The sequence below is a fragment of the Camellia sinensis genome, chromosome 14, assembly GCF_055761805.1.
Source record: "Camellia sinensis isolate YWXY chromosome 14, ASM5576180v1, whole genome shotgun sequence".
NCBI lineage: Eukaryota > Viridiplantae > Streptophyta > Magnoliopsida > Ericales > Theaceae > Camellia > Camellia sinensis.
The window spans coordinates 46,534,555-46,558,162 of NC_138974.1; the positions used below are offsets into that span (position 1 = coordinate 46,534,555).

The 23,608-nt window shown below is 36.3% G+C and overlaps 2 protein-coding genes across 8 annotated transcripts; both read left to right on the top strand.

Moving 5' to 3' along the window:
* The first annotated feature begins 306 nt into the window (after window positions 1–306).
* LOC114300298 (uncharacterized) lies at window positions 307–20,453 on the top strand. 7 transcript variants are annotated; one of them, XM_082904408.1, is made up of 16 exons: window positions 307–513; window positions 692–841; window positions 954–997; window positions 4,522–4,582; window positions 7,118–7,217; window positions 7,310–7,429; window positions 9,041–9,094; window positions 13,398–13,472; window positions 13,567–13,662; window positions 13,756–13,791; window positions 13,896–13,931; window positions 14,036–14,071; window positions 17,876–17,914; window positions 18,053–18,124; window positions 18,535–18,768; window positions 20,012–20,453. In XM_082904408.1, exons 2-16 carry the CDS (start codon window positions 756–758, stop codon window positions 20,090–20,092), a joined length of 1,170 nt encoding a protein of 389 aa, XP_082760534.1. In that variant the 5' UTR covers window positions 307–513; window positions 692–755; the 3' UTR covers window positions 20,093–20,453. The 7 variants fall into 7 exon arrangements, with proteins under 7 accessions (XP_082760534.1, XP_082760536.1, XP_082760535.1 ...); XM_082904410.1 differs by having other exon boundaries at window positions 20,052–20,453; XM_082904409.1 differs by lacking the exon at window positions 13,896–13,931.
* Window positions 20,088–21,950, top strand: LOC114315781 (uncharacterized). Its single transcript, XM_082904416.1, has 4 exons — window positions 20,088–20,299; window positions 20,578–20,654; window positions 20,872–20,938; window positions 21,094–21,950. The coding sequence occupies exons 1-4, from the start codon at window positions 20,119–20,121 to the stop codon at window positions 21,276–21,278; spliced, it is 510 nt and encodes a 169-aa protein (XP_082760542.1). The 5' UTR covers window positions 20,088–20,118; the 3' UTR covers window positions 21,279–21,950.
* The last annotated feature ends 1,658 nt before the right edge of the window (window positions 21,951–23,608 follow it).

A 23,608-nucleotide genomic window follows, 5' to 3' on the forward strand; every position in this document is an offset into this window, starting at 1 on the left:
ATTTTTGCTTTTGTTTGTTCTATAAACATTATAGGAAGTTGAATCTACTACTTCATTGAGGGAAAATTGAATCTATTAATTATTTTTGAAATTAAAATCAATCTTAAATTATATTAAATCTCGAAATTAAGGGGTTGTTTGGAATGACCTAAATAAGTGCATTTTTATTTTTTTTAAAAAAGATGTGCAAAAAAATAGAGAGGTGATGTGATAGAAAAAAGATAAAAAGATAAAAAGATAAATTATTTTAGTGGGGGTCAAATTTGACCCAAAAAAGAAATCCAATACATAAACTGCATGAACCGTACCGTATACGCACAAACCGCAACACCTACTTTGTCAGTTGCAGATTGAAATGTCTTTAAACTGCATACATGCAGGGGATCCAAACCGATCCACAAATCATCAAAAACCGAACCTGAACACCACTAGTCAGATTTAATAGACGAACCCTAGACTAGAGGATTTCTCTTTCACCAGGGTCGGTCGGGGCAACAAAGTTTTGTTCGTTAGGTCAGAATGTTGATGTTTGCGATGCCTAGTTTTCTTTCTCACATCTTCCTGAATGTTATTTATTATTGTTATTATGTTTTGATTGATTGTTTTGTTATTTGATGGAATGTAATAATTAGTTTGATTTTAATTGTTTTTTCACGATGTAATGGTTTGGCTGTGTGGTGTGGTGTCTCAGAGACGAGGAATATCACGAAATAAAAGAGGTTCAATCGAATCGAAGATTGAAATACAAGGCAGTGATGGAGGAAAACACCTTGATCAATAGTAGTGCTTGTATTGTTTCTGGTAGCGAGGGTGAGAACTTGGGTGATTATCGTAGCTCAGAGTAAGCTTTATCTGCACTTGTCTTCGTATCATTATGTTGTTTTATTGGCGTTTTTGTTTAATTTTTCCATAGCAATTCATGCTTCTTATGCATTGTGGGCTGGCTGAATTAGTGATTCTACTGCAATTCCGATGGCTTACGGTTGCTATAGCTATTATGATTGTTAGAATTTACCAATTTACTCCTCCACCTACCATCTCCACTAGCACCCACTTCACCTACCACCTCCACTACACTACACCTACTACCCAAACCCTCTCCTATATAATGTCACTCTGATTTGTAATACAAGACATCAATATACACATCAATTAATAATACATATATTTTTACATGGTATCAGAGCAAGGTTAAAGATCTTGGTCTTCTTCGCCTTTCGGCGGGCGGCAACCTTGCCTTGACCGCCCGCCGGATCTCAACCAATTCAAACCTCCCTCTCCCTCTCGGCACCTCACTGTTGCCATCACTCCCTGATGACACACAGATACATGCATACACTAGCTCTCTCTCTTCTCTTCCTCTCGGAAAACACACAGACAACCTCACCACCCCAGCTCCGCCGAATACTCTAGCCCCAAACCAAACCACCACGTCCACTCGTCTCAACCAAATTGTTATACCAAAACCCATGAAACAACAGATTACTTTAGCACCAGAAATTCCACATGTCAGCACAAGAAAAGTGATAGAGCAACCGATTATCCGGCGGCAGCCTCGCCGGACCAACCCGGTGGTGTGGTGTGGAGCAATCCTCTGTATGATTTTCAGCATCCTCCTCATCTTCTTCGGAGTTGCAACTTTGGTAGTCGTCCTCTCGCCCTCTCTTAATGTCTGGTCTCAAGTAGTTGGTCCACCTCAGTCTGCAACTTTTTTCACATCTCAATAGGCCAGCTTGCTTAGGAAGAGCACGCCAGTTTCCATGGCCGTGTTGAAAGCGATCAAAAGTTGATCTTCTTCAGCTGTCCATGGCCCTTTCTTCAGTCCCATCTTCTCACAACAAGGAGCTCTCCCCATCCTAGTTTGTTCTTTCTGGGACTCACTCTGCTGATCTGCCTCTCTCTCTCTGATGTACCTGGAAAAAGCGGTTCTAAACTGAAAAGCTCTGCAAAGACACCTGCTGGAATGATGGATTCACATCCTCCGCCGGAAGAAGCTGTCGTCGCCACCGTCCCTCCGTCGCAATCCCCGCCTTCTTCCGCCTCCCCTTCCCGCTCCCGATCTGCATCGTCCTCTCGCCGATCTGCATCGTCCGTCTACGGATGGCTCTGTCGAAGGACCTCTTGAGAACCTTCCCCCGTCGTCAAGCTCCAGCAGTTTACCTGGAACAGGGAGCGCAATATCCTTTTCTGGAGTGATGGATTCACAGTAGATGCTGGTCCCAGACGTATTCCCATGGAGGGTACCTCTCTCATAATCACCCCACATGCCCCAAGCTCTTTCACTTAAAGCAACCAAAAAAAAAAAAAAAAAAAAAAAAAAAAACAAAATCATTTTCCACTCTGCACTCACTACCCTATTTTATTTCTTTATTTAAAACACTTTTCCACTTTCCAACCCACCATTCTTTTTTTAATCACCCCACTTTGCATCCACCGCCCAAAATTAATTGGTGCACTCCCTTGTTCCCCACTTCCTTTATTTTGTATATATATATATATATATATCTTTTTATTATATATTAAATAACATAAATAAAATAAAAAAAAAAAAACATCATCTCTCCTCCGTTTGATTTCAATCTCTATTATTTTTATTTATTTTCTCCAAATCACTTTCCTTATTTCCCCATCTTTCATTTTTTATTTCACATATATTTTTATTATTTCTTTTCTTTATTTTTCTTTCACATTATTTTTAATCTTTTTCCAATTCCATTCATCCCATATAACTTTGCACACCAACCATATTTTATTCATCTCCGGGATCAACCCCGATCACAATTTTACACCAAAAAAAAAAAAAAAAAAAAAAAAAAAAAAAACCAAAACCAACACCAATCGGAACAGTGGGATTTTTCTTCTCTACTCTGCCGCCGGTCTTTTCTTCTTGCCTCCGTCCTGGGCGGTCCTTGACGGTGCTGCCTCCGTGTTTTCCACGCCGCCGAGCACGTTCACTCCCCCATACTCCTCCACTGCAGCATATGGCGGACCTCCAAATCGGAACATCACGGTGGCCTTCCGCTTCAGCTCCTTGTTTTCTGCCCTTAGCACGCTTATCTCTGCTCCAACGCATCCTGCCTCCGTGTTTTCCACGCCGCCGAGCACGTTCACTCCCCCATACTCCTCCACTGCAGCATATGGCGGACCTCCAAATCGGAACATCACGGTGGCCTTCCGCTTCAGCTCCTTGTTTTCTGCCCTTAGCACGCTTATCTCTGCTCGCGCATCCTTATACATGCGTTGGAGCAGCGCCAGTTGGCCGTTCAAATGCTGCACCTCATTTGTTCTACTCTGCAGCCGGTTCGACAAATTTGTAACCGCAGTCATGGTTTCCACACATGACTTCAGTGTATATTGATTGGCTTCAACATCTGACTGCCCTGCCATTCTTTGCTCCACAGCCCGCATCGGAAAGTTCAACGGAGCAAACTCCGGGGCGCTTGGTTGAGTTTCCAGTGCCACCGCACCAGTTCTCTCTCTCGTTGCCTCGTTGAGGTCGGGAAAGAGGGTGAGCAGCCCGCGGGAAGACGATGAAGCCATTTTCTAGGCACCAGAGTGTTACACAGTATCTCTCTCAGCACTCTCTCTCAGAAAACAGAGTGTTACAGAATCTCTCTCCAAAATCTCTCTCAGAATTTCTCTCGCAGGTTTTTTGCCTCAGCCTCAGCCTCTGTCTTATAGCCGAGGCAGCCACGCGCATCGCGCGCCTCTTCCCACCAGCCGACAACACGGGCGCGCAAGCCAAGGCGCCCACGTGCCTCGCCATCATGTCCGGCACGTCTTTTGATGAATTGGGCACGCCTTTTGATGGCACGCCTTTTGACAAAATTGGGCACACCTTTTGAGGGTGCAACTTTCTCCAACGGTCCGACAAGACCCCATAAACTGTCCCGACATTTGATTCCGGTTAGCCTTTTTCAACGGTCCGACATGACCCTATAAACTGTCCCGACATTTGATTCCGGTTAGCATCTCCAACGGTCCGACATGACCCCATAAACTGTCCCGACATTGATTCCGGTTAGCATTTTCAACGGTCCGACAAGACCCCATAAACTGTCCCGACATTGATTCCGGTTAGCATACAGTGTCCTCTACAACGTTATGACACCACCATCCAGTGTCCTCTACAACGTTATGACACCACCATACAGTGTCCTCTACATCGTTATGACACCACCATCCAGTGTCCTCTACCACGTTATGACACCGCCTTTCAGTGTCTTCACCAACGGTCTGACACGACCATACAGTGTCTCCTATCTTTTTTTTTATTTTTATGTATTTTCTTGTTTTGTAACTCTCTCCAAACTCAAGTTGGTTAGTTCCTATCCTCCTTGAGTTTGCGGGGGGCTGTTAGAATTTACCAATTTACTCCTCCACCTACCATCTCCACTAGCACCCACTTCACCTACCACCTCCACTACACTACACCTACTACCCAAACCCTCTCCTATATAATGTCACTCTGATTTGTAATACAAGACATCAATATACACATATAATACATATATTTTTACAATGATGATGATAATGGCATTCGGTATCAAAGGAAGGATGTCAGTTTTGTTTGGGATGGATGGTGAGTTTTAGTAATTACTCTTCTTGTTTATCACATACAAGTTTCAGTTGCCTTTACTTTTTTTACTGAATGAATAAATTTGTTCATGGTTGATTTGTGTTGAGGTTATCAAAATTGGTATCTTACCTTCCGGATAATGATAAATTTGATATAATGCATGCATCTTTTACGCTACCATGAATTGTTATATGCTCCCCTGTCCCAAACAAAAGCAATTAATATGCTCAAATTCAAATTCAAATTCAAATTCGTAAGTGTGGTTTCCCATCGTTGCCCCTTTATTTCTTACTTTAAATATATTCCTTGGCAAAATAAAACTTGTATGCATTGACTTTTCAAAGTGGACATGTGTATTGTGTGGTTGGGACATCCAAAAATGAAATTTTGGACTAACAAAGTGACTAGTATTTATTAATAGTAATTATTAATGACAATTGCTAAAATTGTAACTAATATTGATTTTAGATTGAAATCCTGTTTTCATTTCTCTCTCCATACTATAGTTGGTGTATTTTTATTTTTTTATTCTCTCTTGCTTCTACTCCTCTTCCCCCTTTTTGCTAATCCTTATTTTATGGAAAAGGTTGATTTTCTTTTGCATTACATGGCACAATCTATAATTTGTTTTGTTTCTTCTACCTAATAACGAGTAAGCACTACTATTCGTTGTGCTCCACTGGCAGAGAACACAATTCACAATGTACCTCCGTTTTTTTTTTATTATTGAAGTTGCCTGAGTGAATGGTTGATCCTTAGATCATGAGTTTGGTAGTAGGACGGTCTGTTGCTGTTTTAGAGAGATGCTTCATTTGACTAGTTTTTTGGTGGTTCATAATTCATTCAATGGTTGAGGGATTTTCGGTCTATGAAGGCCTCACTTAATTTGTTGTGTTTAAATATAAATTTAGGCCTCGTTTGGGAACAGGTTAATTTAGTAACTTTTTGGCTATTTGGCTAAAAAGGTAGGTTAAAAAAACTTGTATGTTTGGGATGATTTTTTGGCTAATTACGAAAAGATGTGCAAAAAGTAGAGAGAAAAGAGAATCTTTGACTTTTTGGTATGGGTTGTTGGCTTTTTGGCTAATTTAGTAACTTTTTGGCTAATTGGCTAAAATAGCCTCTTGCCAAACGAGGCCTTAGTAATAGTAGGGGGTTTAATTTGAGCACCCACTATGGATGATCGAACCAAACCAAATAAGCCTTGTGTTCTCATCAAATAGGGTTCGCCACATGATTCTTTTGGCCATTTTGCTCTATCAAGAGTTGTGTTAAGTTAAATTAAATAATTCATATAATTTTTTACTACCACAAACTACATGTCAATTTAGGTCTTCTCCTTCCTTAGACATTTCTATTGACAATGATCATATTCATATCACTTTTGTGCATGAATAGAGTGTTTTTTCCTTTCCTGGTTTTGATAGTTGCTTTATATATCTAGTATTGTTAGCTTGTGTTGTGACATTGAACTCTCTCCGGGTATAAACTTGCAACCTTTACGTATTAAGCAACATGTTTTTCTTGCAAGAAAAAATCTATTTTACTCTTATTTAACACATTTTAAAAAGTGATTGAAGTGTATTTTTACTATCTCTCTCTCTCTCAAGAAGGTATTGTTTACTATAAGAACAAAATGTTAGTGAGAAATGTAAGTTTGTGGCCTTGTTTTTAGTTCCCAAAACCATGTCCATTATGTACTCTCTTGTACTCTTGCTTATCTTTTTTTACATAATGGTCGAAATATCCACATAATTATTTTTATTTTTTATAAAATAGATATTTGTTGCATTAACTCATCTAGTTAATCCCAAAATTTTGTTTTTAATATGTTCCTCCAATCCTATGTGGGATTCATAGGTGCTAATCACAGTAATTATACTTTCTCCAATTACAAGTTTAATTAACATGATTATGTTCTGCCTCCAATTCTCGTAATTGTTACTACCTTATCTTTAAGATGTTTAGGCTATTTAGATACAATTAATTGTACATCTTTTTTAGTCTAATGTATTGTATACCATATTTTCTTTTGATAAGCGTAGTGTGGTATATGTGAATGATGGGAAATTAAGTTGGATGGTGCGTCTTTGTAGTCCTTACCTTGTTGCTTCATGTCTTAAAACAATATTTGTTTACGTTCCCAGTTTTCCCGAGTTATTTTACCTAATTAGTTTCCTATATATGCTCATCGTTAATGCTTTAGTAGTTCTTAGGGAAACAACTTCCTACTGAACTAGTACCTTGAAATTTTAACTTCATCCTTTCTCGTTCATGGATGTGTTGGCTTATCTATTTGTTTTGTCGATAAAGGAATGTACATATATAGCTTCAAACCAACAAAATTGGCCCATCATGATTCAGACCAAGGGAATTGACTTCTTGAGAGTCCTTACTCCTTGGTAATGTAGATGCATCTAAAATCTTGTTTATAATTATGGTGCATCTTTTTGTAAGCACCTCAATGCCTTTTTTTTCTTTTTGGATAACAAATTATCATTCTTCTTCACCTATATTTGATTACTCATTCTTAAACAGGGAAGCTGCTCTAATTGTGTCTAAACGAAATATGGCTTGCCAAGTAGATACTCGAGATTATTATGCTGTAAGAGTTCCAAAAAAAGAAGACAACACAAGGGTATTGGCTCACTCATTGTAGAATGCTGAATATACTTGCCTGTGTGAGAATTTGATCTTAAATCCCCCTCTCTTTTGCTGTCTCTTTTTTAGGTGATGACACTTGAAGAATATGAGACTCATCTTGGAAAAAGGAAGGCTAGGCAAACATTGGAGCCTGAAGGAAGAGGCAAAGTCATCCGAAAGGTTTCTTGCTTGTGTCATACTAATCAGGTAAAGGAAGAGGACAACCATTTGTTGGAGTTGGTCTGTAAATTAGTTGTTTATTTCATCAGTGTGTGTTCTTGATTTTTTTAGCTTTTTGATTCAAGGTGTTTCTGACTTTTCTAATTACTACTAAAGCATTTTAGGAAGGACAAGCCTAAGAAGAAATATAGCCTTTGCCAAGTGTTATGAGAAACGGTAATACATTTTGGATGCACGTTTTGAAATATGGTACACTTTTGTTCCAAAGCAATAAATTATCGATCCAAAGCGATTCAAAATTTTTTTCCTTCAGTTTCCTTAGTGGAAAATATAAATATAATGAACTAGTCTTAGAAGTGTCGAAGTTTTTGAAGGAAAAAATGTTGATAATGCTAATAAAAAGGGGTTTTTTCATGATAAATTGAAAAACATATAATATTTTTTATTGTATATCTAATCGTTGATAGCGATGGAAACTAGTCGGGATTTTTGGGGTTTCGCGCTCGAATTCTTGACTTTAAACTCAACTATTTTAACGATATGATTTCATACTTTACCCTAACTTTGACAATTTTTATCTACCTACCTCTATACTTCACCCTGCCTTATCAATGCTCTCCCAATTTTTTAAAATTAAAATTGGGCTGGAACAAATATAATCAAGTCGGGTAATTTTGCCATCCCTAATTGTTGAAAGTAAATCGCTCTAGAAGTACCTTAACTTCTAATATTGTAATTTATACAAGTCTACGCCTGTTGTATCACATTTTAGTGCATGTGGTGTGTTATGTTCTTGTTTTAGTTCCCATTGTATGTAGCATAATGATCCAAGTAACGTAGGTTGAGAGACAGAGGTGGTAATGGAATTTTTAAATTTATTTTGAATTCTATTCTATTCAAGGAACATTAAACTTATTCTTTTTTCTTTAAATTTTATTTTGATAAGAAACTTCATTGTCTAGTGATTGTGTGATTATGGGGGCATATTATGAAATATTGATGAATAAGAAACTTATTTTCTGTTTAATGTATGATCGTGGAGCATATTATGGTTTCATTTCTTACTCTTTTTTTTCATCTCGACATTACGAAATGCTAAATCATGATGTCTCTTGGCGTGTGTGTATGTATTGTCATAAAGTAATTCAATTATTATTACTTTCACTGCAGTTTGCAGTACTCCCATCTAGGTTGATAATCACTTTTGATAACTGACTGCACTTTGGACAACGCTATCTAAACACTAGATTGATTATTGAAGCCAGCATAATTTTCATGATCCATTCTCAGAAATTGCCTTTGCAGAAGGGCAAATGGGCATAGTTGATTAAGCACACTAGCTTTCGCCAAAACTTGTATTCTTGGGTGATTTGTGCTGAGTTTCCATTAAAGATTAACACAATAATAGTTAATTTGTACTAAAGGATGTCAACTGATGTTGAGTCAGTTTGCCGTTAGTCCCTTTTGTCCAACAGTAAAACCTGCATTGGTAGGTGTGGAATTTGAAGTATAAAAATAAGGAATGATATTGCTTGTAGTTTACCTGAAGGTATATTTAACCTTTTTTTCGTTTTTACTTCACTTATTGTGCATTGCCCTTCAATCCCTGAATTTTACCAAATTTATATTTTTAGGCAGTCCATGATGACTCATGGTGTGGGCCAATCGAAGAAGGACAATACATCAAGATTGGTAAGGCTATTGCAGTATTAACCGACAGAGTGATGGGTTATGTTGGTTTCCGTTCTTTCGAGAATCTAATTTCAGACAAGGCTTACAAGATTGTTTGAGAAAGTGTGTTTAGTAGTATTGCCAAGTTCGTCTTGAGTGTTTTTGATATGGTAATTTCTAAATTCTGCCTTAATGTGCACGTGGCCAATTATTTGTGGATATTGTTTTTGGTAGTAGTCTCGGAGAGCTTTCATCAAGTTTTTGTGTTTTAATATTTGCTTCAGTCTCATGTAACTAAAAAATTTATTTGATGTTCTGTTCAACATTTGATGTAGGTACATTAGATTTCTATTTTGTTTTGTCTGAACAACTTATGAATTTGATGGTGATTATTATATGTTTGTCAAATCGGATTTAGATGACTAGGTCTAAATTTCACTACATAGATATGGCTGAGCCTGATTGCGAATGAGTGCTGATAGGAATTCAGATTTCATGAGTCATTTTAACTTGATGTGTGCTGAATGAAAATAGTGAAGTAGTTATGTGTTTCTCTTTCGTGCTACTATGGTGGGTTAGGAATGGCCTCACTAGAGCTCTGTGAGGCTTATATGGACAACCAAGTTGTTGTGTTGTGTGCATTGTTAATTGACTAATGCAAGGATTTTAAATCTCAAATCATTTTTGCTCAAGCAGTGTTCATCTTACACATTGGTGTACTTTTTGTTTTGATGAATTAGGGATTCTTTGAATCATAAAACCCTCACAATTGCTTTAGTGTTCATCTTATCCTTTTATTTATTTATTTTGTGCGTCGATATTGCTGTACTTTTTAAAAGGTGAGTTTTGTAGTTGAATTAGTTGACTGACTGCTACTTGATTCTCACACAAGTGTGTAAAATAAATTGATGTATTATTATTGATTGATGTATTACAAGATTGTTGTGTATATTTTGTATATTACAAGCTATTATATAGGAGAGGATTTGGGAGTAGGTGAGGTAGGTGAGTGGTGATAGTGGATGGTAGTGGAGGTGGTGGGTGGTAGTGGAGATGGTAGGTGGAGTTGGTGGTGTGGTAATTTACACAATTTACAATTTACATTAACAGCCCCCCTCAAACTCAAGGAGGATAGGCACTAGCCAACTTGAGTTTGGAGAGAGTCACAAAACAGAAAAATAAACTGAAAAATAAAACAGGATAGGAGACACGGTATGGTCGTGTCAGACCGATGTAGCAGACAGTTTATGGGGTCATGTCGGACCGTTGTAGCAGACAGTTTACGGGGTCATGTCGGACCGTTGTAGCATAAAACAGGATAGGAGACACGGTATGGTCGTGTCAGACCGATGTAGCAGACAGTTTATGGGGTCATGTCGGACCGTTGTAGCAGACAGTTTATGGGGTTATGTCGGACCGATGTAGCACACAGTATCATGTATAAGTCGCTCATGGCGCACTCCCTAAGTCGCCTCCTCGGTGCAAAGCTATATGGTATGAATGAAATTTGAAAAAAAAAATAATGTGAAAGAAAAATAAAGAAAGAAATAATATATTTGAAATCGGCAATGGTGTTCGGTATATATATATATATATATTTTATTTATTTATTTTTTTAATAATAAAAATAATAATAATAAGAAGAATAATATATTAAGGAGGAAAGCATGTGTGTTGGTGGGTCGGAAAGTAATTGTTTTGGTGGGAGACATGATTTTTTTTTTTTTTTTTTTTTTTTTTTTTTAAGATAAAAAAAATAATAATAAATAAATAAATAAAGAAAGTAGTAAAATAAAAAAGTGTTGCTCTCTCTCTCTCTCTCAACTGTGTATGTGTGAGTGGTGTGTTGGGTGTATGATAATATATTATAATAGTGTGAAAGAGTGTGCTACAGCTGGGTGTGCTTAAAGGTGTGAAGTGTGTGTCCTCTCTCTCTCTACTATCAACACTGTTGTTTATTCCCACTATTCGCTCTCTCAAAAAGCTTGGAAGCTCCTTGTGCTTGTTCTGGAACTGTCAAGTGTGCGCACAGAGATTGCATACAAAGGTGGTGTAATGAAAAGGGCAATACCACTTGTGAAATTTGTTTACAGAAATTCGAAGCTGGCTACACTGCTCCTCCTCCCAAAAAGGCCCAGCTGGTTGATACCGTTGTGACCATTAGCGGAAGTTTGGAAGTTCCAAGAAGAGAGCGACGACAGCAAAATCCAGAATTAGTAGCCATAGCTGAAGGACAAATGCTTGAAACCAACTATTCAGAATGCTCAGAGGCAGCCGTTCGGAGCACCACTTGCTGCAGATCAATAGCTCTTATTTTCACGGTTCTCCTGCTAGCGAGACACCCACAGTGTTCGATAAAGAAGGATTGACATCCTGAGATCTGAATAAGGTTGAATCACAAGAAGCCAGTAGTTTTGAAAATGAGATCTCCACGCTCATCAACTGCAGATCCAGAAGAGAGATGATTCCATCAAGCGAGTTGTCGACAGACAAGGACGAACTGGAGTCTTCGACGGTAGCAAAGCCATCAGCAGCGGCGAGGCTCCTGCGGCAAAGATGCCATCAGCAGCGGAGATGACGGTGGTGGCGGCGAAGATGCCGGCGGCGGAGAAGTCGGAGTCCCCAAAGGCGTGCTCGAGCGGGAACGGGACTTTGGAGGCCGGAGTCGATGAGTTGGTTCGGGCCGGGCTAATTGGCTGTGAAGGAGTAACAGTAGCAGGTGGAGGAGGAATGGATCGGGTGGGGGTGGTGTGTTGAAGATCAGGAGGAGATCTGTGACGACGTGACTGGGCGGCTCAGCCTCGGCAGAGAGGCGGTCGAGGGAGGAGCAAGGGGCGCCGAAGTAAGCGACGGGAGTGAGAGGGAGCGGTTGGTCTTTGAGCTCCTGAGACATTGTGCCGATGATGGCGCAGAGGCGGTGGTGCATCAAATTCGAATCCTTCCATGGAGAGGTGGCACAGACAAAAGATGGAGGACGAGATCTGGTGGATCCAGTGATGGGTTGTACTTGTTGTGAAAGAAGCAGAGAAGAATAGAAGTGTTGTGAAAGAATCTGTCATTGAGGAAGAAATTAGGAAAATTTGGGTTTGTCCGGCGGGGTGTGGAAAAACTCCAGCGGGCAGCGAGGGCATGGTTGCCGGCCGGCTGCCCGCCGGAAAGAAAGGAATATAGGCCTAAATCTTATAGCTCTGATACCATGTAAAATAAATTGATGTATTATTATTGATTGATGTATTACAAGATTGTTGTGTATATTTTGTATATTACAAGCTATTATATAGGAGAGGATTTGGGAGTAGGTGAGGTAGGTGAGTGGTGGTAGTGGATGGTAGTGGAGGTGGTGGGTGGTAGTGGAGATGGTAGGTGGAGTTGGTGGTGTGGTAATTTACACAATTTACAATTTACATTAACAAAGTGTTTCTTAGTTCAATAAATTAAGAACTTTGCAAATCAAGCTTAAATTTCTTCTTTTTTTTTTTTTTTTTTCTTCTCTTGATGTGCTATGTGAGCCACGTTGTATGTACATTAGTTCTCTTTAGATTTTGACACCTTGGGTCATTGTTGGATGTGTATCATTTGTTGCTCTAATAATCACCATGTTTAGGCCAAGTTTAGGTACTTTTAAAAAAGCCAAAAAGTCAAAAAGTTACTCAAAAAGTTAAAAAGTTAACACTATTCACCAAAAGTCAAAAATTACGGCTGCACAACTCCCAATTCAAATTTTTCCCTACAAATCAATTTTTACAATTTTTTATTACACATTTTTCAATAAAAAGTCAAAAAGTTAACCCAAACATCCATATTTTCAACCTCAAATTTTTAGTCCAAAAAGACAAAAAGTGCACTTTTTTAGTCTTCCCAAACTTGGCCTTATTTTCTTTTCTTGCTGCTGACATGTTCTTGATCATTTCAAGATGTGCACCTTATCTTTTTTATATTTGAATCTTTTTCTTGTTATCGTTGGCATTTTTGTTGTGATGGTACATTATAATATAATATTATGAATGTCTTTGTTGCATGGTTTTCTATGGTTTGGAAGGTCTCTTTCCTAGCTCACTTGCATTGAATGTATAAAATGATATACATTGGCGGTTGCCAGTATGTGATTTTGCTCTTGTAAATGTGTCACTTCTGTCTTGTGTCATTATTGATGGACATGTATCTTCTTCTGATATATTTATTGACATAATTTTTGTATTTTGTGCTATAGCTGTGGTGTTTCTCATAATATGTTTCAATTTACACCGGCATTTATAGGGTTAATTGTTGAGGAACGTAGATGTAGATGCCATTGCTCTCATTTTCATTTGCTTTCTTATTCCAGGAAGATTTTGAGAGAATATATAATTGGAGAGTGGTTGAGGATGAGTTTTCAGAATTCTGTGCAAAACTTGAATCTGTAAGAATTTGTATATACAAGAATTTTTTTTCTTTTCTGATTGTTTACCTATTCTCTTTTTCTCAGATGTCAAAACTCCTTTGTCCATGTGCAGTGTAAATGTGATCCTCTTGTAGCTGTTGCTGAGGAGAAGGTGAAAGTTGATCAATTTTCTACACTAAGGGAACATGATCTTTGTGTCAGAATACAGGTAAGAAACTTTCTTCCTCATTCCTAGCAATTGCTCTGGCTTTAATAATTGTTAGTTTGTATTTTTCTCATTTGAATAATTGTCTTTATGCAGCAATATCAAAGTAGTGCCGATGAAGAATTTTTCATGGTAATTTTTATTTTATTTTGTTTTCTAGGTTGTGAAATAAATGCTTTCTTGAATAATAATTGTTAGTTTGTATGTTTCTTTTTTAAATAATTGTCTTTATGCAGCAACATCAAAGTAGTGACGATGAAGAATTTTTCATGGTAATTTTTATTTTATTTTGTTTTCTAGGTTGTGAAATAAATGCTTTCTTGCATAATAATTGTTAGTTTTTATGTTTCTCTTTTGAATAATTGTCTCTTTGCAGCAATATCAAACTAGTGCCGAAGAAGAATTTTCCATGGTAATTTTTATTTTATTTTGTTTTCTAGGTTGTGACATAAATGTATTCTTGAACGTCTATCCTGGTAATTCATTTTGTTGGTTGATTGAATTTAAAGATATTTTTGAAGTGTGATAGCTGTTGTCATGTCAATTTTTAATGTGTTGTTTGGATTTAATATTTTGCAGTATCTCCCCTACTTTATGAAAACTAGATAAATATCCCATCAAATTATTATAAATTTTCTTGAGGTGTGTTTGGTTTGGACGGCCTTTAGATACAAACAAATTGGGAATTTGGTCTTAGGTAGCATTTGATGTAATTTTGCTATCCTGTAGTTTGGTTGGATTAGTTTCTCTGGAAAAATTAATTGAAGAACGAGAAATATGCTTGATATGAGAAGAAAGATGACCTGTGTTTTGTAAATTTTTTCTGAACTATTTTGATGTCCAGCGTCCACTGAAGTAGTTTGAAACTGCCAGAGTTGGGCTGGCAACCCCTGCTCTGGCCGTGAAAACCGAAAAATGTAGTTGGAAGTAGGTATGTTGTTGGAGTTGGAGTTTAGTATTCACCTGCTGTCCACACAACTTGGAATATCTAGCAATGCGTGTTTTTTTGACCGCACGCATGTGCCAATGACCTAAGAATTGAGACGTTGGGAATTGTTTCCCCCTTTGTGGACAAGATATTTTTTGTGGCAGTTTTCTGTGTTGTAATTACCTTGGTAGTGCATTGTTTGGTTGGAAGATTTGGAGAGGGATTTAGAAAGAAAAACGAAAAAGGTAGGTGAAATGTGAATAAAACATGCCTATATTTTACATAATTTTACATACTTTTTTCCTTTTCTTTTCCAAATCCTTCTCTAAATCTCCCAACTAAACACAGCATAAGAGTGTCACGACTGGCTGTATGACTCTTCATTTTTTTTCCCTTTCTTTCTTTGTCTATTTATTTTGAGGAAGTTGAATTTTTTGTTCATACTGTTAACCTCTCTCTTTCTCTCTCTCTCTCTGAGTACTGCAAACCGAACCCTAGCCCAAACTCTCTACCTCCACCACCCATCTCCATCACCCTGACTTGATCTTTCTCCAAATGGCCCCCCAACCACCCTTGCTTCCACCGCCACCATTCCTTACTCCACCTCCCATAATGTCATTTGCCATATCTCTCTCTCTCTCTCTGTTCTTCAGCCTCCAACCCCTCCCCTTGTCCTCCTCCACCGCCCCAACTTCCACCATTTTCCTCTAAATCTTCTTGCCCCAGTCTTCATCACCTCCCCCAATCTCCACAACTCCCTCCACTGCCCCTAATTTCTACCCTCCTTCCATCTTTTTTGCCACTCCATCTTGCCCAACCATGATGCCACTCCATTGCCTCCAACCTATATTTCTAGTAACCCCAGATCACAAAAAGCTCAAAATCACATTTAACAAGAGAGCTGTGGTTGCAGGTCTCGATCTCAGACTTTGTCGCCGATCTCGCTGTTCGTCACTGCAAGTTTGAGACAGAGAGGAGGAGAGAGCTGTAGGTCTCGATCTCAGAGTTTGCCGCCGATATTGCTGTTCGTCACTGCAAGTTTGAAGCAGAGAGGAGGATGGAGTTTAGGGCAGTGTGTGGTGTTCATGGTGATTGCTATGGCTGTAGATTTGGTGGTGTCAGCCTTGATTTTAATGTTGTAGGAGGTTGTGGACAGAAGGGAGAGATAGAGGTTGGGTGGTGGAGGGTTCAGACGCAAAGGGGGAGATGGTGGGAGGCTATTTAGTGAGGAGTTGTGGGTTTGGAAGGTTGGGTGGGGTGGGGTTTTGGGTTTGATATTTTGTATCTAACTTTTGTATATGTGGTGCCACGAGACAATTTCTGTCTAAATTTGGACGGAAGGTAGCTTCAGGAATAAATTGTGAAAATTTTGAAACGCGAAGGGCCAAAGTGAAAAAGAAAAACCTTATAGGGTAAGCATTCGAACTTCAGGGGGCAAAGTGTAATTACCAGTTTAGATGGAGGACAAGTAGGGATAGCAACAACAGTGAGCTTTGGGGCTGACTTTAATCAGGTGTTATGGCTGAAATTGCAATAAGAATATAGAGGAGAAGGTTTGTTTTTGGTAATAAATGGGTAAGAGTTTAAGCATCCTAAAAGATGAGATTTTGTGACTGTTTGGGGGCTGTTTTAGGGTCTGTGAACAGTACCCATGAACAGTATTTGGTCTGTCAAAGTGCAGAAAATAAGTGAGAGAAAGAAAGAGAAGAAGAAGATAGTTTCTAGGAATTACTCCTTAAGGCCTTATGCATCACTCTCAAGGTTTGATTGCATCTCAAAATTCATAAGAAAGCTTTAAAGTTATTAAAATTCTCTAAAATATAAACTCTATTGAATCAAAATTATTACATGACTTTATATAAAATTAGAAGACTTCCTAAACAAACTAGAACTAAAAATAAAAACGACTGAAACTTTAACTTCCGAAACCTATCTAGACCTATGTAGCACGGACACAGACACACGGACACACAAATTTTCAAAAAATGAGGGACCCGACATGCTGGGACACGTTCAATATATATAATTAAATTTATTTATTATGTCATAAAATTATAAAAGAATCATTGAAAGGTAATAAAAAAAATACAAAATAACACTATTAAAATTATAAAAAAATAAACATTTAATTGATTTAACATCATATATATCATTCATAAATAACACAAAAAAAAGTTATACACTCAAATAACAGAGGCACAAAGAGAAAAGAAAAATAAAATGAAATTAGAAAAAAAAAAAATACAAGAGAGGGACATTCAGACAGATGTACACTCCCACATAGACCATATAAAAGAAAGAAAGAAAAAAATAAAAGAAAGAAAAAACAAAACAAATGTTCACCGCAGAGGATAAGAGTGACTGCGAGAGAGACAGAGAGACGGCGACTGAGACAGAGAGAAGATTGGAGAAGAAGAAGATCGCAGAAGAAGAAGAACGAAGAAGAAAGATGAAGAATGAAGCAGTGAAGTCGTACCTTAGATAACAGCCGACGACGACAAGCGAAGACGAGCGACCACCGAAAATGGACCAGGTCTTCTCTCTTTCTCTTTTGGTCTCTGTCTTTCTCTTTTGGTCTCTCTCTCTCTTCTTCTCTGTCGATTTAGGGTAAATATTACTCTGTTTTTGTTGTTTTACAAATTGGCCACAACACAAGTTTCATAAATTATGAAATTGACCCCCCGAACGTGTCCGGATGCAAAAAAATATATAAAAAAAGGCCCTCTCTGCTGCATGTCGGACACGTGTTCACCTCGTGTCCGACGTATGTCCATGTCCGACACGTGTCTAACACTGGTGAGCCCTCGGAGAGGAGAGCTGTCTGTGCTTCATACTCTAAGACCAAATAAAAAACATAAATAAAAACTTATTAAATAAGTTGACCCGCCATGATAGCAAATATGAAAATTATCAAAATACCCAGTCTAAAAACTAAAATAAGATTTTAATGACGTTTGTAGCTTGAAACCATGGCAATTTCCAAATATTGCCACTTCTTGAACATGGCTTTTTCTTGCTCTACTTGTGGATTGCATCAGCTGACTACCTAAGAATTGAGACTGAAATTGGGAATTGTTTCACCCTTTGTGGACGAAGATAATTTTTGTGGCAGTTGTCTTGTCTTTGTCGTAATTACCTTGGTAGTGCCACTGTTACCCTTAGAGTGTCATGACTGCCTGTATGGCTTTCTTTATTAGTTTTTCCTATCTTTCTTTGTTTGTCTATTTATTTTTTAGATATAATTTTTTTTGAGGAAGTTTAATTTTTTGTTCATACTTTTCGTTATAGGTTCATCGTCCATGGATTTTTCCTATTTTTGATCCCGAGGTATAATTTTCTTCAGTGTATATGCGATAATCTTGTCCAATTATTCTAGATAGGATTATTTTACATTGTTCTATTAACTTATTTTCAAAGATAATTTACTGAATTGTGCTAAGTTGATTGTTAATTTTGTGGATGTAGTTGGATGATATCAGCCCTGAAGACATAGCAAGTGCATTGGAGGTGTTTAGGAATTATGACAAGCCTCTAAAGGTACGAACTCAGAAGTTTTTAAGTTCTTGACTTCTCTGCTGAACTCGTACAAATTTGTCATTATTGTTTGTCCTTTTCTTTTAGAGTCATTTTTTTTTGACATTCAAAAGAGTTCGTGCTAAATTTAACATCATAATTAGTACTTTATGTTTTATTGTATGAAATCTGGTTCTGCCCATATCTGTAATTCTGCTGACATGTGTTGCTGCTTCAGCATGATGTGTTCTCAACACTCAATTGTTTGTTAATTTAGTAGTTGGAGCTCATTTTTCTGTTTCACTTTGGTTTATTTATCAGATTTTTTTAAAGGTTCTATATTATTTTCACTTTCTTAAAATTTAAGTGTTCAACTTTTAAAATTCAAGTGATCAATTTCAATCATGTCTGATATGTTTGTCCATTGAAACCAGGAAGATTGTAAAACGCAGCTTACCTTGGAGTTGACACATGAGAAAAGTTGTCGTATTCTTGATACTTTGGTTTTAGAGGCTTTGAGGGGCGTCAACATTAAAGAGCTAGAAAAAAATTTACCAAAGACATCAGATGTGTTTCTCTCTGACGATGTTAAAACTGCGTGCTCAGTTTTAGCTGATGGCATAATCGTTGGGCTCTATGAATACTTGGCTCCTATGAAAGCATCAGCGGTATCACTCACTTTCTGGTCTTTACCCCCACCCCCTTTCCCTTAATTTGTCTTGTGTGTGTGTGGAAATGTCGCAACTTTATGAAAATGGATGAATCAAAGTGCTTGTTTTACGCATTTTACTCTTTTAATTTTTTTTTTTTGGTTCCATATTTGAAATGTCCTTTCTCTAGTTCGTAAGTTGCAGATACACTATTAAGCATGTGGCTTGTCCGTGTTGGACACTTCTCGACACGTGTAGAACACACATCCTAACTTTTCCTATTATTATTTTTAAAATTATTTGTAGTACTGAACAAGCTTTACACAGTTGGGGTTATACATGGTCATTCGCTTAATTTGGGATGGTTCATAGTGTGGTTCATATATATTTGTGGTGTACTTTTGATTAATCTTTTTTCGATGAACTACCAACAGAACGACCATGAAAATGGATGAATTAAAGTGCTTGTTTTACGCATTTTTCTATATTTAAATTTTTTTTTTTGGTTCCATATTTGAAATGGCCTCTCTTGAGTTCCTAAGTTGCACATACACTATTGAGAATGTGGCATGTCCGTGTTGGACACTACTCGACACGTGTAGAGCACACATCCTAACTTTTCCTATTATTATTTTAAAAATTATTTGTAGTACTGAACAAGCCTTGCTCAGTTGGGGTTATACATGGTCATTCCCTTAATTTGGGACGGTTCATAGTGTGGTTCGTATATATTTGTGTTGTACTTTTGATTAATTTTTTTTCCTGCCTTCTTCATTTTGCCCGTCTTCAGATACTGTAGCTTTTGTCAATAGAATATGGCCTAATGGTGCATCCTGGGGTATTCTGTTGGTAGTTCATTGAGTTTCTTAGCTTCTTGCATTAGGGGTGTACATGGATTAGTTTGGTTCGATTTTGAGGAAAACCAGGAACTGCACACCAATCTGTTAGCAATAAACCACATGTCTAAACGATTGACTACTTATTTTGTGAAAAAAAAAAAAGACCTGGACACTAGGCTGTTTTTAGAAATATAAAGACCAGTTCAGACCTGTTTATAAATTAGTCGGTTTTTGTTTAACAGCTCTATCTTGCTTTGTTTGGTTATGTAATTTTTGTTGGTAAGAATATGTAAATGAAATTCGTAATTGAATTGTGGTGCCTTGAATCCCATTCTCAATGCTCTCTCTGTGGTTTCTATTTTATGTCTTCCTTCATTATGTCGTTTATTTTGTTTTGTTTTTTTTTTTTTTTTTTTAAACAGTTGAAGGACTTTGAGAAAGCTGTAATTTTTCCTTTATCAGATGTTTGCTTCGGACCTTGTAAGATGAGCTCACCGAAGTGATTAAGATTGCTAATCATGAGAGAAGAATGCAAGGTGAACGTTTCATTAGTGTGAAGCATATTTTGTTTGGCCTTTCACTTTCAAGTGTTGGTGAATGTGTCGAGAGGATCCTCAATGACAGGGGGCTAAATTGTTTGGGTGGATTTCCTTTGAAGCTCTCTTCATTTAGCATTTACAAGTTATCGCGCGGTGCGGCTACCATTCTTGGTTAGATCTCTATTTTTGTAATGACCTCAACATCCCATTGAATTTACTCTTTATAAAGTTATGTTGCAGGTGAATATTATGAATCTTTTTGTTTTAAATGGAGGTAAATTTGGTTGCTCTGAAAATTTTAAGGCATTAAATGGTCTCTCCTAAATCTAGTTCCGTCTTAATGTTGCTTCGGATTCAGTTGAGGAAACTGAATTTGTCCGGTGGGTGGATGAAGTAGGTTTATGCATATTCATGTTCTCCCCTCCCTCACACCTGAGCATATATTGCAGGTGATAAGGATGTTGGACTTGAGCACTTGGTCCTGGCAATTTTCTTTGGAAAGCAAGAAAGCAATCGTACAGGGACAGTGAGTTTAAATTTATTTGATCCTTTTTGTTAGATCATCCTATCTACTTATTTATGGATAACTGACCAAAAACGAAATGCCCACTGGCATACAAATTTTGGTTAGTTATCCGTGTTACTTTTCTGGCATATTTTGCTTGGCAACATGGGGTCTCGAGCTTCTTATTATGTTAATTAATAGTAACTTTTCTATAATTATTATTATATTTGTCTTGAAGGCTGCACAGGATGATTGCACTTCTTTGTTCTTGGACGAGGACAAATGGGATGATGAGCTCTTGAAATGTGAGGAGCAAATACCCATTCAGTGTTTATATATGATACACACAACTCTTTAGATATTTAATATATATATATATATATATATATCTGTAAACGGAGTTTTATTCAATAGACTACTTGTGCTCAATTTTGATTTTTGCAATCTTCGCTGTCCCCAGGTTTAAGAAATAGTAACACGGAATGTGGTGTAGAAAGCTTCGACGACAGTGAAGCTTTCAAATCATTGCTACCCGAAGATTGTTTGGATGTTGCTGGTAGACCGTATTCATGTGGCTTTTTCATCATGGAAGAGCTGCACAAGACTTTCGAGTGTGGCTTGAAGTTGAATGCTATTCGTGAGTAGAATTATTACATGGGAGATTTGGTTAAAATTTCTTTGTAATAAAACTTTAATGCATTAAAGATAAGTACAAAAAGTTTTCCTTGAAAAATCTAATACATATTACTATTATCAAAATATTAAACTTTAAAATAACATATCTTTTGATCTAGGAGTTGGTTTTTAATAAAATTAGTATTTTTAAGATATTCTAATTAAGATCTATCAAATAAGGTTTATGTTGACTATGAAATTTTTTTAAAAAAAAAAAAATTATTACCGTTGAAATTGATGTAAAGAGTAACATGTTATTTTGTTTGACAATCACATGTTATTCTGTTTCACAGTAACATGTTACTTTTGTAATATTATTCAAGAAAAAAAAAATTTATTTGCCCTTATTCAATTGTGTATTTTCTGTTTAAGAAATTTATGAAGTAAAACAAATTGGATTAGGTTTTTTACCAAATAACGATCTAATAAAAGAATTTTGGCTAAATTTCTTGTATTACGTTTCCTTCTCTGCGCTGGTCTGGATTTCATATTATATGGTAGTTTAGTTTGTTTATTTGTTGTTTGATACATTATAAATGCCCTTGTGAACATGGCCGGAAGTTTATTGTTACTTTCAAGATAGGGAATATGTATTACAACTTGCAAGTGAAGCCCCCTGTGTTTGATTTATTTGTTTGTTTATATTTTGGCTAAAAAATTTATTTAAACTGTGTTTTGTTGAAAAATTTGATAAGAAATGAAAAGATTTGTTTGGTTATAATAAAAATCACATGAAAAAAAATAGGAGGGGGAATGCAATTTCAAGTTTTTGATTTTTGGTTCACTTAGCCTTTTTTTTTTTTTTTTTTTTTTTTCAACTCAACCAAACGTAGTTTGAAATATGAATCTTATTATTATTTGCTCTTTTTATTTTATTTATTTCCCTTTAGCTCTTCATTTTTCTAATCAACTCCTTGAACCAAACAGTCAAAATGTACATTTTGACATTTCATGTCAAAAGTAGTAAAACATATATAGATGATAAAGAAGTGATTGTAGTAGACATTCCTAAGTAAGCATGTGGGAGATCAAAAGAGTGTTATATTAGTAATATGACTACTTGAAAATTTACGTAGACGACATGCTCGATTGGACTCTGTTGGCCCTTCTATTGTTATGTATCCTACAACGTAATCACTGATCACCAAACAAGGGAAGTGTATCGTATTTTTCTCAGTTAATGAGAAAAGGTTAGTTGTTACTTAACATTTTTTGGGTACAGATAATGGATTTTTTTATTTGGCGTTCGAAATAGGAGTCTGCTTTTTTCCTGTTTGTGGGTCGGCATCTATTTAAAAATTAGATTTATTATGTTGGTATTTTTTTTAAACAAAGATTAAAAAAAAAATTATTTTAGAGTAACTTACAACATAAATACGATGAAATAATGTAATTATAATTATTAAATATATATATATATATATATTTTGCAATAATCTGATCAGTGACTTAATAGATAAACCAAAGTGATTAGGTAGGGCAAATTATGTTAATAGTCCTTGTATTTTGGTTTTGATGTCATTTTAGTCTTCATAGTTTTAATTTATTTGATTTTAATTTTGAATTTATGATTTTATCTTAATTTAGTCCAATTGTTTACAATTGTTTGTATTTTTTAATGAAAAATATGCACATAAGTGGCATTGTCATGTTTTTTAAGATAAAATTATAAATTTGTTTAACTCAATGAGTTAACTTCAATCAATTTAGTGATAATTTTTTATCAAAATGTTAATGGTATTATTAATTAGATCAAATTAATATAAAATTTAAAATTAATAGTTAAAATTGAACTAATTGAAAGTGTAGGAATTACAATAACACGAGGTAAAACATTGGCACTACTGGTGTAATTTGCCTAATTAAGTATATGGTGGGTCGATGTCTCATATACAATGTGAGATAGATAGAGAGGAAAGTGATAAGAATTGAAGAATAGACGCATTGTTGCAATGGCTTTTTGCATTTTCTATGGGAGAAAGAAAAAAGTTAGTTTTGTGTTGTGTTAATTATATATATATATATAGATATAGTGTAAATACTCACCTTCTTAAAATTATTGAAACTAATAAGGATTATGGGTAGATATATAAATAACTAATGATAAATGTATATTTTAGTGTAAAAAATATGACAACAATATTTTTCATCGACAAAAGCTTACGAATTACTGATGAAAAAAGACTCAAGTACTATATATGAATTGAAATCTCAGTGGAGATTAGTGTAATTATGTCAAAAATGAGGCTAATTATATTTTTTCTAAACTTCTGAGATGTAAGTGTTATTTATCGTGACAT